Here is a 12,382-nt window from a genome sequence, read left to right as displayed (position 1 = left end):
TTTGTCCTCTTTCTGTCCTCTGGACTTGAGTCCTTCTTACTCTTGTCACCCTCCGAGACTTCGGATAGATTCAGATAGTCTATATCCTCGGCTCTACCTTCGGGTAGTCTTTACTCTGTTAGTTTCTAGTTCGGATATGTCCAGATTAGCCTTATACGCGTTTCCGATATCCGGAAGACATCCGGATATACTATGAGACCCGTCCGGACATTCGGACGTGTTATCGTTAGTACTTTGAAATAAGGGACAGTACTTGGGAAAGGGGCACAGCATACGAGCTGAGGCCGAAGTCCTTCGGATTTGACCCTACGAGAGTACGACCTTAACACAAATTCCTCATTGATTATTTTCTGTCAGAATCTTTCTCTTCCGACTCTGGCCGGTCTAGTTGTGATCAACAAATGCATGTCAAAAATTCTACAAGCAACAACATTTAATTCATACAGATATGGCAGTTACAAAGCAGTGAATGGACAAGAATATTGTAAGCAGCTATTTCTTTTCAGTTTGTTTTTTCTTATGTGCGTGATGCAGCAAGTAGAATAACCGCAAAGCTATTTCATCCTCCGCCATCAATTCAGTCCTGTTATTGACTTTCACCAATCTACCAATGTCTATGAGGCGGAAGCTCTTGACAGAGTGCAGACGCTCGATTGGCCATTCTGTTGGCTTGCCCTGCTGCCACATGATGTTCTGTACTGCTAATGACCCATGTAACCACCCTGCACGATTAAAGTGCAAGATAAGCGATGCGCACTCTTGCTTGTCGTCTTGGTACAACTTATCTGGATCTATCTCGCTACCACAGTGCTCCAGGAGCAATATTGGACTCAGGTAATGATGTCGATGTAGAGACTCATGCCTCTCATGGCGTGACATGGCAGTTTCCACCAAGGAGTGCATAGCACAAACTTGTAGTGTCACTCTGTGCGCTACCCACAGCTATCCCTATATGAGGCGCAGCTTTCCCGCGCAACGCGCGCCATGCGCGCACCATTCCCGCGCTTCACGATGTATACGCGCTTGAGCACCCTATAGCGCCAGCCATCCAGAAGCATCCATCCACTGTCCACCAAGCTCTCTAGTGCATATATTTCTGTTTCCCTTATTTGCATATCATTCCACCTTTATTTTTATCATGATATATATCTTTACATACCTTACTTGGTAGTGCTTAGGCGCCATATATAAGTGCCAGCAGTACATACCACTTCGGAGAACTTTTTCACCTTACCTTACTTGACTTCACTTTTGGACTGGGGAACTACCCACTATTTACCTAGCAGAACATAGTAGAAATCTATTTGTCTACATGTTGCATCTCTCATCTCTTATCTTGCATCTAATCATCACTTAAGCAAACTCACTCTTACTCTCTATCATTTCCGCATACGCGCACGGGCATTCCCGCGCCTTGCGCACACCTGCACTTTCTCATGCTTCGCTTCAGTGCATACCTCTAGATCCTTGCTCACTCGCTTCCCCTTTAGGGTCGAATGCACTTGTTGTCTCAAGTATAGCAGACTAGGCAATGCACGACCTTACAACTATTATAGATACAGTCTGGAGCCTCGTTCGCGCCTCACTGTATTGTTGTTTCTACAGTGCACCTCGCAGTTCTATGTTCACGAGTTCACTGGACTAGCCTAGTAGGCACCTGCACCCGCCAATGGATGCTTGACAGAGACAGCTACTGTCGAGCTTTTAAGCTTCAACGTGTATCAGATTCTCATGACAAGAGGATGAATGAAGATAGTAGTAGGAAGAACTATTGAAGTATGTGTGAATGTCATTCATACAGGGGACTCTATTTGAAATTTTAGCATGGGATGTCATGCACTGGCACTCCGTCCTCACAACAATGGATACTATTCTCGTCCAAACAGACCAAATGAAGAGCATTAATGACAGCATTACTTCATGCAAATCGTGTCTAGTGCCATGTTTGTACATGCCTGCCATGAAATTCAACGTCAAAGTCTATGTACAGAGTCCCGTTATACTTGTTCTCCTCATGCTCATTAGTTCTGCCATGTAACCAATCACCCTGTATCACTACAACCATTGCAATTGATCCAAGCCTATACAGGTTGATACAGCCTTGCTATATTGAGCCTAATTCAATACAGGTCTACACAGAGATTGGTTGAAAAATACAGGTCCATACAGGCTCTGTATGTGTCTGTATATGCCTGTAGTAGGATCTGACTGGGGGTGACCGCTTGTTATTATATATGTATGTTCGAGTTGAAGCTGTAGGATTTGGATTTGGACCGCACCTCTTATGTTTTAGATGGAACAATCCAGGGACTTCTCAAAACAACATACCTTGCGCATCTCAGATATCAGATGTGTGCACCTATTTTATACTTGTTTATTGAAATGTGTGGTCACCAGCCTGAGACACCGCAATGCTGATTAGCGCTAATTTACCGAGAGGTCCAAAATGTCATGTTAATTTGGGTTAATCTACTTAATATGTAGTCTCGTTCCCAACATTCTAGGGCACATGAGAATGTAGCACAGCCACATATGTGGAGTAGTGTAGCCAACAGCTCGGCTCAGCTCAGCTCAGCTCAGTTCTGATCAGTTTGTAAGCTAAGTAGTTTATAAGAACACGGCTTGAAGCAGTTTTTGATTGGTTTGGCTCGAGTTTGGTGTGGCTCATGGTTCAACTCGAAGCTCGTCATCAGAAAAGGAAATTTGTATAGTAAAACACTATTTGACATGATTAAAGTGATCCTCGACAAGCAGAGTGTCAATAAAAGCTGAAATATCAATTGGAACAAGAAGTTCCTCATCCATCAACTGATCAATCTCCCGAATCTCTGCTTTCTTGTCCATCCATGCTGTGAAATTGAGTTCATAGCCATGTCTGAATGAAAACTTCAACATTTGCAGTGCTTCCATCATTTGATGACTCATTTGGTTGCGACACATTGTAATTGTCTCCTTCGCAGAAGAAAACACCCGTTCACATGGTACAGCTGAACCCTGAATCGGAAGGACATCCATGGCAAGAGAAAATAGTGTTGGGTAGCGAGACTGATTCTCCTGATTCATGGAATCAAATCACGACACAAAGAAAGACAAAACTTAAACATACCTGCCAGTAACTCAAGCTACTTGTACCAATTTCAGAGTCGAGCAAGTATGCATCAACCTCAGCTTCTACACTGCGTCATTGTGTTGCTGGTCAATGATACATTGACATACCAAGGATATTATCAGCCCAAGATACATCAGAAGTGGGTTCCACAGCCATAACATCATGTTCTGACGTTGTTGAGTAAGTTTGAAGCTAATACATACAAGCAGACAATCAGTAAGGGCACTGAATCTTAAACCAAATTTATATATATACCTCGGTGAGTACAAGATTCTTCGCCCGCTGCATTTGGTGTGGTGCATTGGCCAAGAACCAGTTCAACTTCATGGCAGGATTTATCACTGCAGGACTTGAGCTAAACTTCGCATCTGAATATTTTCAAGGACTCACCCATTGCCAAAACATAAGCTGGTACACAAGATATACGAGCACGATAAGCTTCGAGCTTATCAAGTCCAGGCTGAATGACAGCTGCACGGTCAGGATATTTGTCAGCTTGTTGTTGCCACACTCGACTCATGGCTTCAAATGACGGAATGCTGTCACACAATGTTGGTGTCTTCTCGGATGAAAGCTTCTGCTGGAAAGCATGTGGAACCTGAGTATGTAGCAGTGACACAATCAATGACAAATACATCACAAGGCTTAAAACTGCGACATACACTGAGAATATCCTTGAAAACATCGAGGGCCTGCCATTCCACATCATTGAGCTTATATTTCTTGAGCTCTGGGAAGTCATGGCTGTCAAGAAACCTATCAATGGCCTGAAAATTCGACCTTAGCTCAGAAATGTCCAATGCAGGGACAACATACTGCATGTAATAAGATTGCACACTCGATCATCAATAATGTTGATGACCAACGAATGTCAATGTCACATAGCAGTTGAAGATCTGTCTGCTTTGTGACTTTGACAATTTCGGAAAAGCATTGTCGTCAAAGTCCTGATGCTCTCGTCTAGTGTATAACATCAGATATGAAAAACAGGTGAGTTACATTGGTGACTCACAACATGAACAATTGTGCGGACAGTTGCAATTGGATCACGCTCAATAGCACTCATAAAGTCTCTCGATGGTGGCATATTTGGTACATATTCAATGGCATCATTCTGCGCATGATCCATGTTTGTTATTGCTTGTAGGACTGCCTTGCATGTCAGGTTGATGATATGGGGAAAACACCTAGACAAGTGAGCACCTTAGATGAGTGCACATTTTGAATGCAGCATACCGGATATGATGCAAGTTCTTGTTGAAGTTAATACCCAGGAGACGAAGCTCATTTTCTAGTACATGAAGGAATGTGTCATTGTTCGTGGCATTATCGACAGTCACCCAACCAAGCTAAATCGAAGTGTCAATTGTGAATGAAGAAGGTGGATATACAAGTTAGCCTACCTTCTCAGCAATCTCAATCTGTTTCAATATATGCAAGAATGTCTGTGCAAGATGCTCGCCATCATGACGACCTGGAATTTGATGGAATCCAATGAGGTCGACTCGAAGTTTAAGTTCACTTTTGGGACCTGATGGTGAGGACTCGACGACACATTGGATCCAATATGCAGTCACAGCCAGGAATGGCCTCAGATTGATGTCAGACCATATATCAGTGGTACATGAGATTTTGCCCGATGAAACCTGCAATGATATGTTATGAGACTCGTCATTCAAGTCTACTAGTAGATAAATCAGTACCTTCATTTCATCTCGTAGCGTGTCCAGATACTCTGTGAAGACTTCTGAGAGTCGATTTCGCAATGTTGTCCGGTGGGGAATGTCAGAATCAGAAAGCTCTTCACGTAGCATCTTGATTAGAGCTCGTAAGTGTGGGCTCTCAATAAGATTGAAAGACTATTGACAGATGTAAGCGTAATCATAAAAGTTCACCTACAAACTGACCAGGTCCTCAGCGACAAAGAGTTCAATGAGTGCATCAACAAATGCTTCATGTGAAAATGAGCGAGCAGCATCAGAGCTTCCTACTGTTGAACTTCTAGCTTCTGCCTGACGAGCATGATATCGCATGACCACTGCTTGAGCCCCTTTAGTGTCAATAGTAATCTGAAATGTGTCACAAGCTGCAATCCACGCATCCCCGTGCATGTCATAAAGATGCTTTCATAGGACTCCAGTGCCTGTGTTGGAACTATACTTTGCTGGTGATTTTCGTTGATTGAGAGCCACCTGATGGCTAATTGCAAACTAAATAAGACAACAGTCACACAAAACTCAAAAGCTTACTGGCAAAATATGCAACAATGTTTATCATCACACTTTTCGAAGAATGCCCAGACATTGCGTGCATGCTGATGACCTTTCTGACCAACACCGCGGTTACGACTATGAGGACCAGCACGTGGTGTGCGTGGAGTGCCTACAACACGAGGCAGTCTTCCAGGAGTCCATTGTGCACCTGCCAGCACCTCTGAGTCTTGGGCCACAGTTTGTGGTGGTATTGCAAAAGAAATATGAGGCGGCACTGCAAATGTAACAGTTGGCAGGACTGGTTCAACAATATTCGTGCCACGGAGTTCTGATGGTTGGTTCTCAACTGGGAACTGAGGGACAGGAGATGAACGACCTGGTGTTGGTGTATCAGGTGAGACAGCATCCAGCTGGCGAGAAAAATCTACTGCAGGATTAGTACTTCACTATCAAAAAAACGAAGGAAGTATAACAACCTTCCCCTTCAAGTGCAAACATAGTTTGCAAAGCACCATTTGGAAGGGCAATCATTGTATTTGCAGTGGCATGAGCTTTGGCAGAATGTCGTCAGCGGAGGCATGTTGAGCTGGGTAGGGTCAACAGCACCGAAGAATGAGCTGGAGGACAAGCTGAAGAACAATTGTCAGTCATGAGTGGTATTTATATTGCGGACGGACTTACAATACACAAACTCGTGGCCTTGCCTATGTAACAATGAGACTTGGCACTTGTAAATCAAGTACAAATGGAGGTAATAGCCAAGCGACATACTTGTTCTTCAGGAAGAATCGGACATGGTGTCTTGGGGAAACAGTGAATGAGCAACAAATGTTGATAGATAGAAAGATTGTAGACTTACTGTTTACCCACAACTATGAAGGTCAGCTCAGGTTTCTCGCTGTTCAAGTTTTTGTCCCACCAGATGTCATCAATTGCATCTAGTAGACACATAAAGTTGGAAACACCTGCCAGTCACAAGACCAATGTTAATTATGTGCCGAGCATTGAAATGACAAAAACTCACCTCATTATCAACTCATGCATCATGGCTGCACTAGAACAAGTCAATAGAACTGATTGCCGCTGCGCAGCTCGTGTATCATGGCTGCACTAAAACGAGTCAATAGAACTGATTACCACTGTGCAGCTCGGCTTGTAAATGGGAATTGTGTGAGTGTGACTATAGAGGATTTCTTTTTTCACATTGATATCGATCTTCAGGCGCAGCGGAGCGGTGGGCTTGAAGCTTGCAAAAACCATGGCACGAGAACCAAGATGCACATGGGTGCCAGATACTGCTCCAAGGTCATTATAAGATTATGTGGTGGATGGATACATGTAAGATACATAATAGCAAAGCAGGAAGTGTAGATAACGAAATAGCACGTTGTTCTTGTTGTCAGTCGCAAACGACGACAAGGTCGTCCATTCTGGGTTTGAGCCACAGTGCCAGCCAAAATTGAGCCAAAACCAGCAGTCAGCGAACAGGTTGTACCGTTATGAAACCAGGGTACCCCAGCTCGGCTCAGCTTAGCTAAATTTAGCTCAGCTTGGGTGGCTACCGGTTTTCAGCCAAGCTATTGGCAACACTAATGCGGAGTTTCAAGTCGGAGGCAAAAAACATGTTCTATTTGTGTGTGTGAGTGTGCCTGTTTTTTGCCTCCGCTTTCAATCTCCACCTGCCTAGGATCTGGAAACCCCAGGCAAAGGTTTTGGGGGGTAATCACACTTTTAGGTGCGTGATTGGCAGGGAAAATCACGGTCGAAACGTGACCTGGCTGTTTCCCCAGGAATCGACCGGAAATGTCCTTTTGGGGAAGGGAATCCCACCCTTCTGGTTTGCTCGCCCGCCACCTCCTTGTCATTGTCGTCGACATCGTCGCTGTCTCCATCTCAAGCCCATTACTCCAGTGTTATTGGCGCGAAAATCGTTTCACACCAAGATTTATCTTCATGGTCCATCCACTGGCAATGGATGTCGACCGCAACAACAACAATATTAATGCTATCGACCCTGCCTTACTTGCACTGGCCAATCACAGCGTGCCATCAGTGGCACTCGGACCTGTGCGAAGTTGGCCATCCTGCTGTCAGCAAGGTGAGCTTGTTTTTTTTCGGAGGAGGGGGGGAGGGGGAATTCATTGTATGTACTGGTACTAACAAACTCACACAGCTAATCCCTACACCGTGCCATCTTGCAGCAAGTCTCAAAACCCTGCTGGACAAAACCTATCTGGAGGAGGAGAAAGCGCTACCAGGTCAGTGGATCCTTCATTCGAAACTCATTGATACTGATGACAGACATTTATCAGCGCCAAATCGATGGTGAAGCAACTCCAGCAGTTGTGCCGCGAGCAGAACTTGGGCACATGAGGAAGGAAGGCCGACCTTGTTGCACGGCTTGCAGCACACCCAAGGTATGTGCATGTGGACTTGTCTTTTTTCTAGTCCTTCATCACACACTCCCCTGGCAGCGCTCCCAATCCAGCCCTCGCATCATCTACCCCCTTGATTATCAGCACTGTTCCTGTGCCAGCCGAACCTGGCAGCCAAACGGCCCCCACCCAGTCATCCGAGTCTGCATCTACCCAGAAGCTTGACGAGATTGACACCCTCACTGCACACGATGCAAGTCAGCTGGCTCGCTCATTTCAAGATGCGTTCGATGGTGGTGAAAGCAGCCACATAGAAGACGACATCAATGATACTGGTGCAAATGTCCCTGATGGTCAAGATGATGATGAACCGCTGGTTCATGCGAGTGGTAAGCATCGTGATTTGTGTGTCTGGCCTTGTACTGATTGCTTCCAGGCCAGTGCATGCATGCAATCAACACAGCGAGAACATGGGTCAGTGTGCATGTTTTCCTGGAAGTTGCAATGTCGGCTGATGGTCATTTTGTAAGGTCGATGAATTTATCATGAGCACGCGCCGGAAAAGTGGACAGAATACAGAGAAAAGTGTCCTCAACATATGGAAGGTAAATCTTGACAAATATCATTTTCAGTGGCTGCATTCTGACATTTCTGCTAACTAGCGCTGGTTGACCACTGCAATCGCATCAGGACAAGTCCCGGATGTGATCATTGATGCGCACCACATTATTGAGTACCTGAAGTACACTGGCACCCGCAAACTGCTCACCCGAAACGGTGGTGAACAAGATCATGCAAATGGATCTCTGTCTGCGGTGAGTTTTCTTTTCAAATCAACTGCGCTGTGCTCTCTTGCTGACCAAATACAAGAGCTCCCTCAAGAAGACAATGTCAATGCTTGGTCGTGTTCAGCGCCGCCAGGTTGATGATAACATGTCTCTTGAGCAGGCACGACCAGCATTCACTCCACGTATCTCGGACTTCTACAAAGCACTGATGGTTCAAGCACAACGCCTCCGCCTTGAGTAAGCTTCTCCACACTCCTAGCTGACCTCTCTACTGACTTTCAACATTCATTTCTAGGTGTGAAGACTTTGATGTCACGGAGAACACAATACTGGACTCCCACCTATTTCCTGAACATTTTGAGCAAGTCAAGAAGTCTGTCTTCACAACCCTCACTCAATGTAAGTCCCTCTGTCGTGCTCGCACAAGATCACCACCCATCTTTGGCTTCCTCAGTGCCATCTATCATCAAGGCTCATCAGTGTTGGATGTGGCAATGCACCACGTTGAACTGGGGTGACGAGCTTGTCAACCTTCCACTATCCTGCATCCAACCATACAAAGTCTTTGTTCCAGACTACATGACAGCTGATGGGAGGAGAAGTGGGAGCGGGCAGTTCTTTTTTGGTGTTTTTTCACTCTACCATGAGACCAAGGTTGTGAAGCCTGGTGTGAGCATCTGTGATCTCATTGGCTGAGTGCTACTGTATTTACGAGTCACTTTACCTTCCTGTAGAAGCAGGAGCCTGACTACAACTTTGTACTTCCACACAAGGACCCGCTGAAGTGCCCAATCGGGGCCCTTGCAATCTCATTTCATTATCAATTTGACCAAGAGGGCCTGATGAGCAAGGTTCATGGCTGGGACTGGTCGCGGTCACCCACATGGCACGAGGTTAGGTCATTTTGCTGATCAGTATATCAGAGATGTCATGCTGAGGGCTCTGTAGGTTAAACTCATGTTTGGAAAGCATGTCGGACAGCCATCAAGCGGCGACACTCTGCGGAAAATGTACACCACTATGTTGGGCCCAACAACAATAACATCAAAGAAAAAGCTGCATCTTGCTCGCCGTACGATGCTGAGCATGATGGAGGACATGGGGTCTGTGATTTTCAGTGTATTCTTCAGAGCTTTATTCACTGACGGCCTTCAGGGTACATGCTGATGAAGTTGATGCCATTGGCCACTGGGAAGGAAACACACGTCGCGAGACATATGCCGTGAAGATCCCGAAATCAGTAAGTCTGAATCTTTGTAGCTGTTACAAGTAACATCGGCTACATGGCCCCCCTATCATTTTTCCCCTTCGTCCTCGCCCTCGTATGCCTCCGGCTCGTACTTCTCTACCGACTATCCGTTGACCAGATCCTCGGGACTGTCCCCGTCCCTCATCCCCCTCCTATCGCACCAACGTGCGCACGTGCCTTCGGGCTATGACTCGTTCTGACTCGTGCCACCAATGTGGCTTTCCTTATCTTGTCTTATCTTTCCTCTGACTCATGCGTGCTGCGCATTGTATCATTTACCGTTGGCTCGTTCCAACGTTTCTCGGTCTCATTCCGCATTCGACCTCACATCACTAATCAGGCTCTGCTACCAGCGTACCTATACCCTTTCTGTTTCCCCTTTGCCCTTACCTACAGTACGGTAGCCTTGCCCTTAACCCTTTCCACTTAGTATAAGTAGTCGGTCACTTTGTACTAGATTCCCTAACTTGAATCTACTCAATCTTCCCTCGAACATACTTCCCTCTGAAGCTGAGGGAGCTTCAGTCTCTAGTATCTTTTCTTAGGTGCTCATCGCGCCTAAGTCTACCTCGATCGACTACCTCATTGTTCGGACAAGACTGTCCTTACTTTGAGAACGTCAGTGACTTTGAAGACATCCGTCTTAGAAGTCACATGACACGCGCGTCTCTGATATCTGCCGACTCGACGTCGCCAGTCTCAGTCGCTACACCGGACCCTTCCGGTTACATCACGAACGTTAGCGGACGACGCCCCTCTTAGGGCTCCGCATAACAGATCTATTTGAGTGCGTAACAAAAGATTCAAGTTTCCTTTTTTGCACCCTGCCATCCGCATGGCCCATTAACCGACAGACACCACGACTACCTGGATCCCGAAGTACCCTTGGGAACGTGATCCCAACACTCCGGACTCCGAAGAAGAAGAATCGGAAGAAGATCACACGTCCTCCGACGAGTTTCCCGACGAACAACCGTACGGCAACCTCAACTCGAACCCTGGAACAAGAATGTCCGGAGGCCCCACCCAACAACCGACAGTGGTTGTATCCAGGCCTGAACTAAAGGCTGGAGTACCACAGAACTATGATGGAAGCATCGATGATGCCGAGCGCTGGATGTACTCGGTGGAGACATACTTCCTCATCAACTCGACGATCTACAGCTCCGACCAAACCAAGGTCACTGTTGCACTCCAGTACATGAATGATGGAGACGCCCGCGTCTGGGCCGACACCTTCTACCGAGCAGCCTTCGACAAACCTACCGTCGACTTCGGTAGCTGGAAGGACTTCAAGAAGGCTTTCATCGAATCCTTCCACCCGATCGACCGGATGACTGAGGCTCTAACCAAGCTTCATGGTCTGAGCCAAACCGGCGACGTGATGCCCTACATTGCGATGTTCAAGACCCTGTCGTCCACTGCTAGTCTCAAGCAGGACGTCGCCCTCATCCACTTCTTCGAACGAGGGTTGAAACCAGGACTTCAAACCGCCATCTACGGGAAGGAGGTCATCCCCACCACCATCGATAAATGGTACACTGCCGCGACACAGTTGGAAGCCAACTACAAGCGATCAAGAGCAGTTGTGCCCAACAACAGATCGGTACGCCCTTCCGGCCACCGGCACGTCCCCAAACCTCAGGTCCGCCAACGCGATCCTGATGCTATGGACGTCGATCGTTCCCTCACGCCTGAGGAGCGACAGAAATGCTTCGATAAAGGCCTTTGCTTCAAATGCAAGGAGAAGGGCCATCGAGCAAACAACTCCTGGTTCCACCCGAAGGTGCGCCGAGGAGACAAGAACGACGAAGAAGACAAAGGCAAGAAGCCAAGCAAGTCTGGCGTCCACCAGCTTGACGAGTCTTCTGACGAGGAAGACATGGAAGTCAACCTTGTCAAAAGAAAGGATTTTTAAAGAGAGGGCTTGTCGAACGGTCAATTCCCTCTATCTGCGCATTGTATACTAAAGCTGTTGGTAAATCCAATGAGTTTCGTGTCCCGGTGACACTTTTCTCTTCTTGCAGTGCCAAAACCGTTCAGTCGACCGCCATCATCGACTCAGGGGCAGGTGGGACCTTCATTAGCTATGACTTCGTCAAGCGAAATGGGATCCGGACCCACCTACTCAAGAAACCCTTCCGGATCACCACAGTAGACGGAAGCCCGTCCTCGGCAGGACAGGTAACCCAATACTGCATGCTATTCATTCGTCTTGATCAGAGACTTATGTATGGAAAGTTCAACGTAACGAAACTTTCCAAGCATGATGATCTACTTTTTGGAAAACCTTGGCTTAGTGCCATGATGCCCAATATCGACTGGAAGGCCAACACGATCTCCCTGCCTGCGACCAATAGGTCAAAGGAGGTGGAGAGGGAACTCAATGCCTCCCGGCGAGAAAGCAAGGCCAAGCCATATCTCTTTCATGGAGAAAAGGCTGTCCTAGAAGAACTCGACGACGAGGACTTTTCACCCCTCAAACGACTCCCCAAAGGCACTCAACACTGCCTCGAAGAAATCAAGAAACGCAAGAAGCGTAACAAGAAGAAGACGGCGCCAATCATTATGCCCTTCGAAGACACCGACTTCAACACCATGGACGATGTCTGGGTCGGACAGACCCATCTCGCGGATAAAGTTGAGGA

General features: G+C 46.7%; 2 protein-coding genes across 2 annotated transcripts; both read right to left on the bottom strand.

Annotated features, from left to right (window-relative positions):
* Positions 1 to 492: 492 nt before the first annotated feature.
* Positions 493 to 879, bottom strand: F5891DRAFT_959179 (uncharacterized protein; the record flags this gene model as incomplete). The annotated part of the gene is made up of 1 exon (XM_041375634.1): positions 493 to 879. The coding sequence occupies one exon, from the start codon at positions 877 to 879 to the stop codon at positions 493 to 495; it is 387 nt and encodes a 128-aa protein (XP_041221702.1).
* Positions 880 to 3,464: 2,585 nt separating this feature from the next.
* F5891DRAFT_959093 (uncharacterized protein) lies at positions 3,465 to 4,280 on the bottom strand (the record flags this gene model as incomplete). Its single annotated transcript, XM_041375623.1, has 4 exons — positions 3,465 to 3,707; positions 3,772 to 3,876; positions 3,926 to 4,012; positions 4,125 to 4,280. Coding segments are annotated over 4 exons (591 nt in total), but the record flags the coding sequence as incomplete, so codon positions are not given.
* Between the last annotated feature and the right edge of the window lie 8,102 nt (positions 4,281 to 12,382).

The sequence above is a fragment of the Suillus fuscotomentosus genome (genome assembly GCF_016647785.1).
Source record: "Suillus fuscotomentosus strain FC203 chromosome Unknown F5891scaffold_58, whole genome shotgun sequence".
NCBI classification, from domain to species: domain Eukaryota; kingdom Fungi; phylum Basidiomycota; class Agaricomycetes; order Boletales; family Suillaceae; genus Suillus; species Suillus fuscotomentosus.
This window is presented reverse-complemented; position numbering and strand designations above follow the sequence as displayed.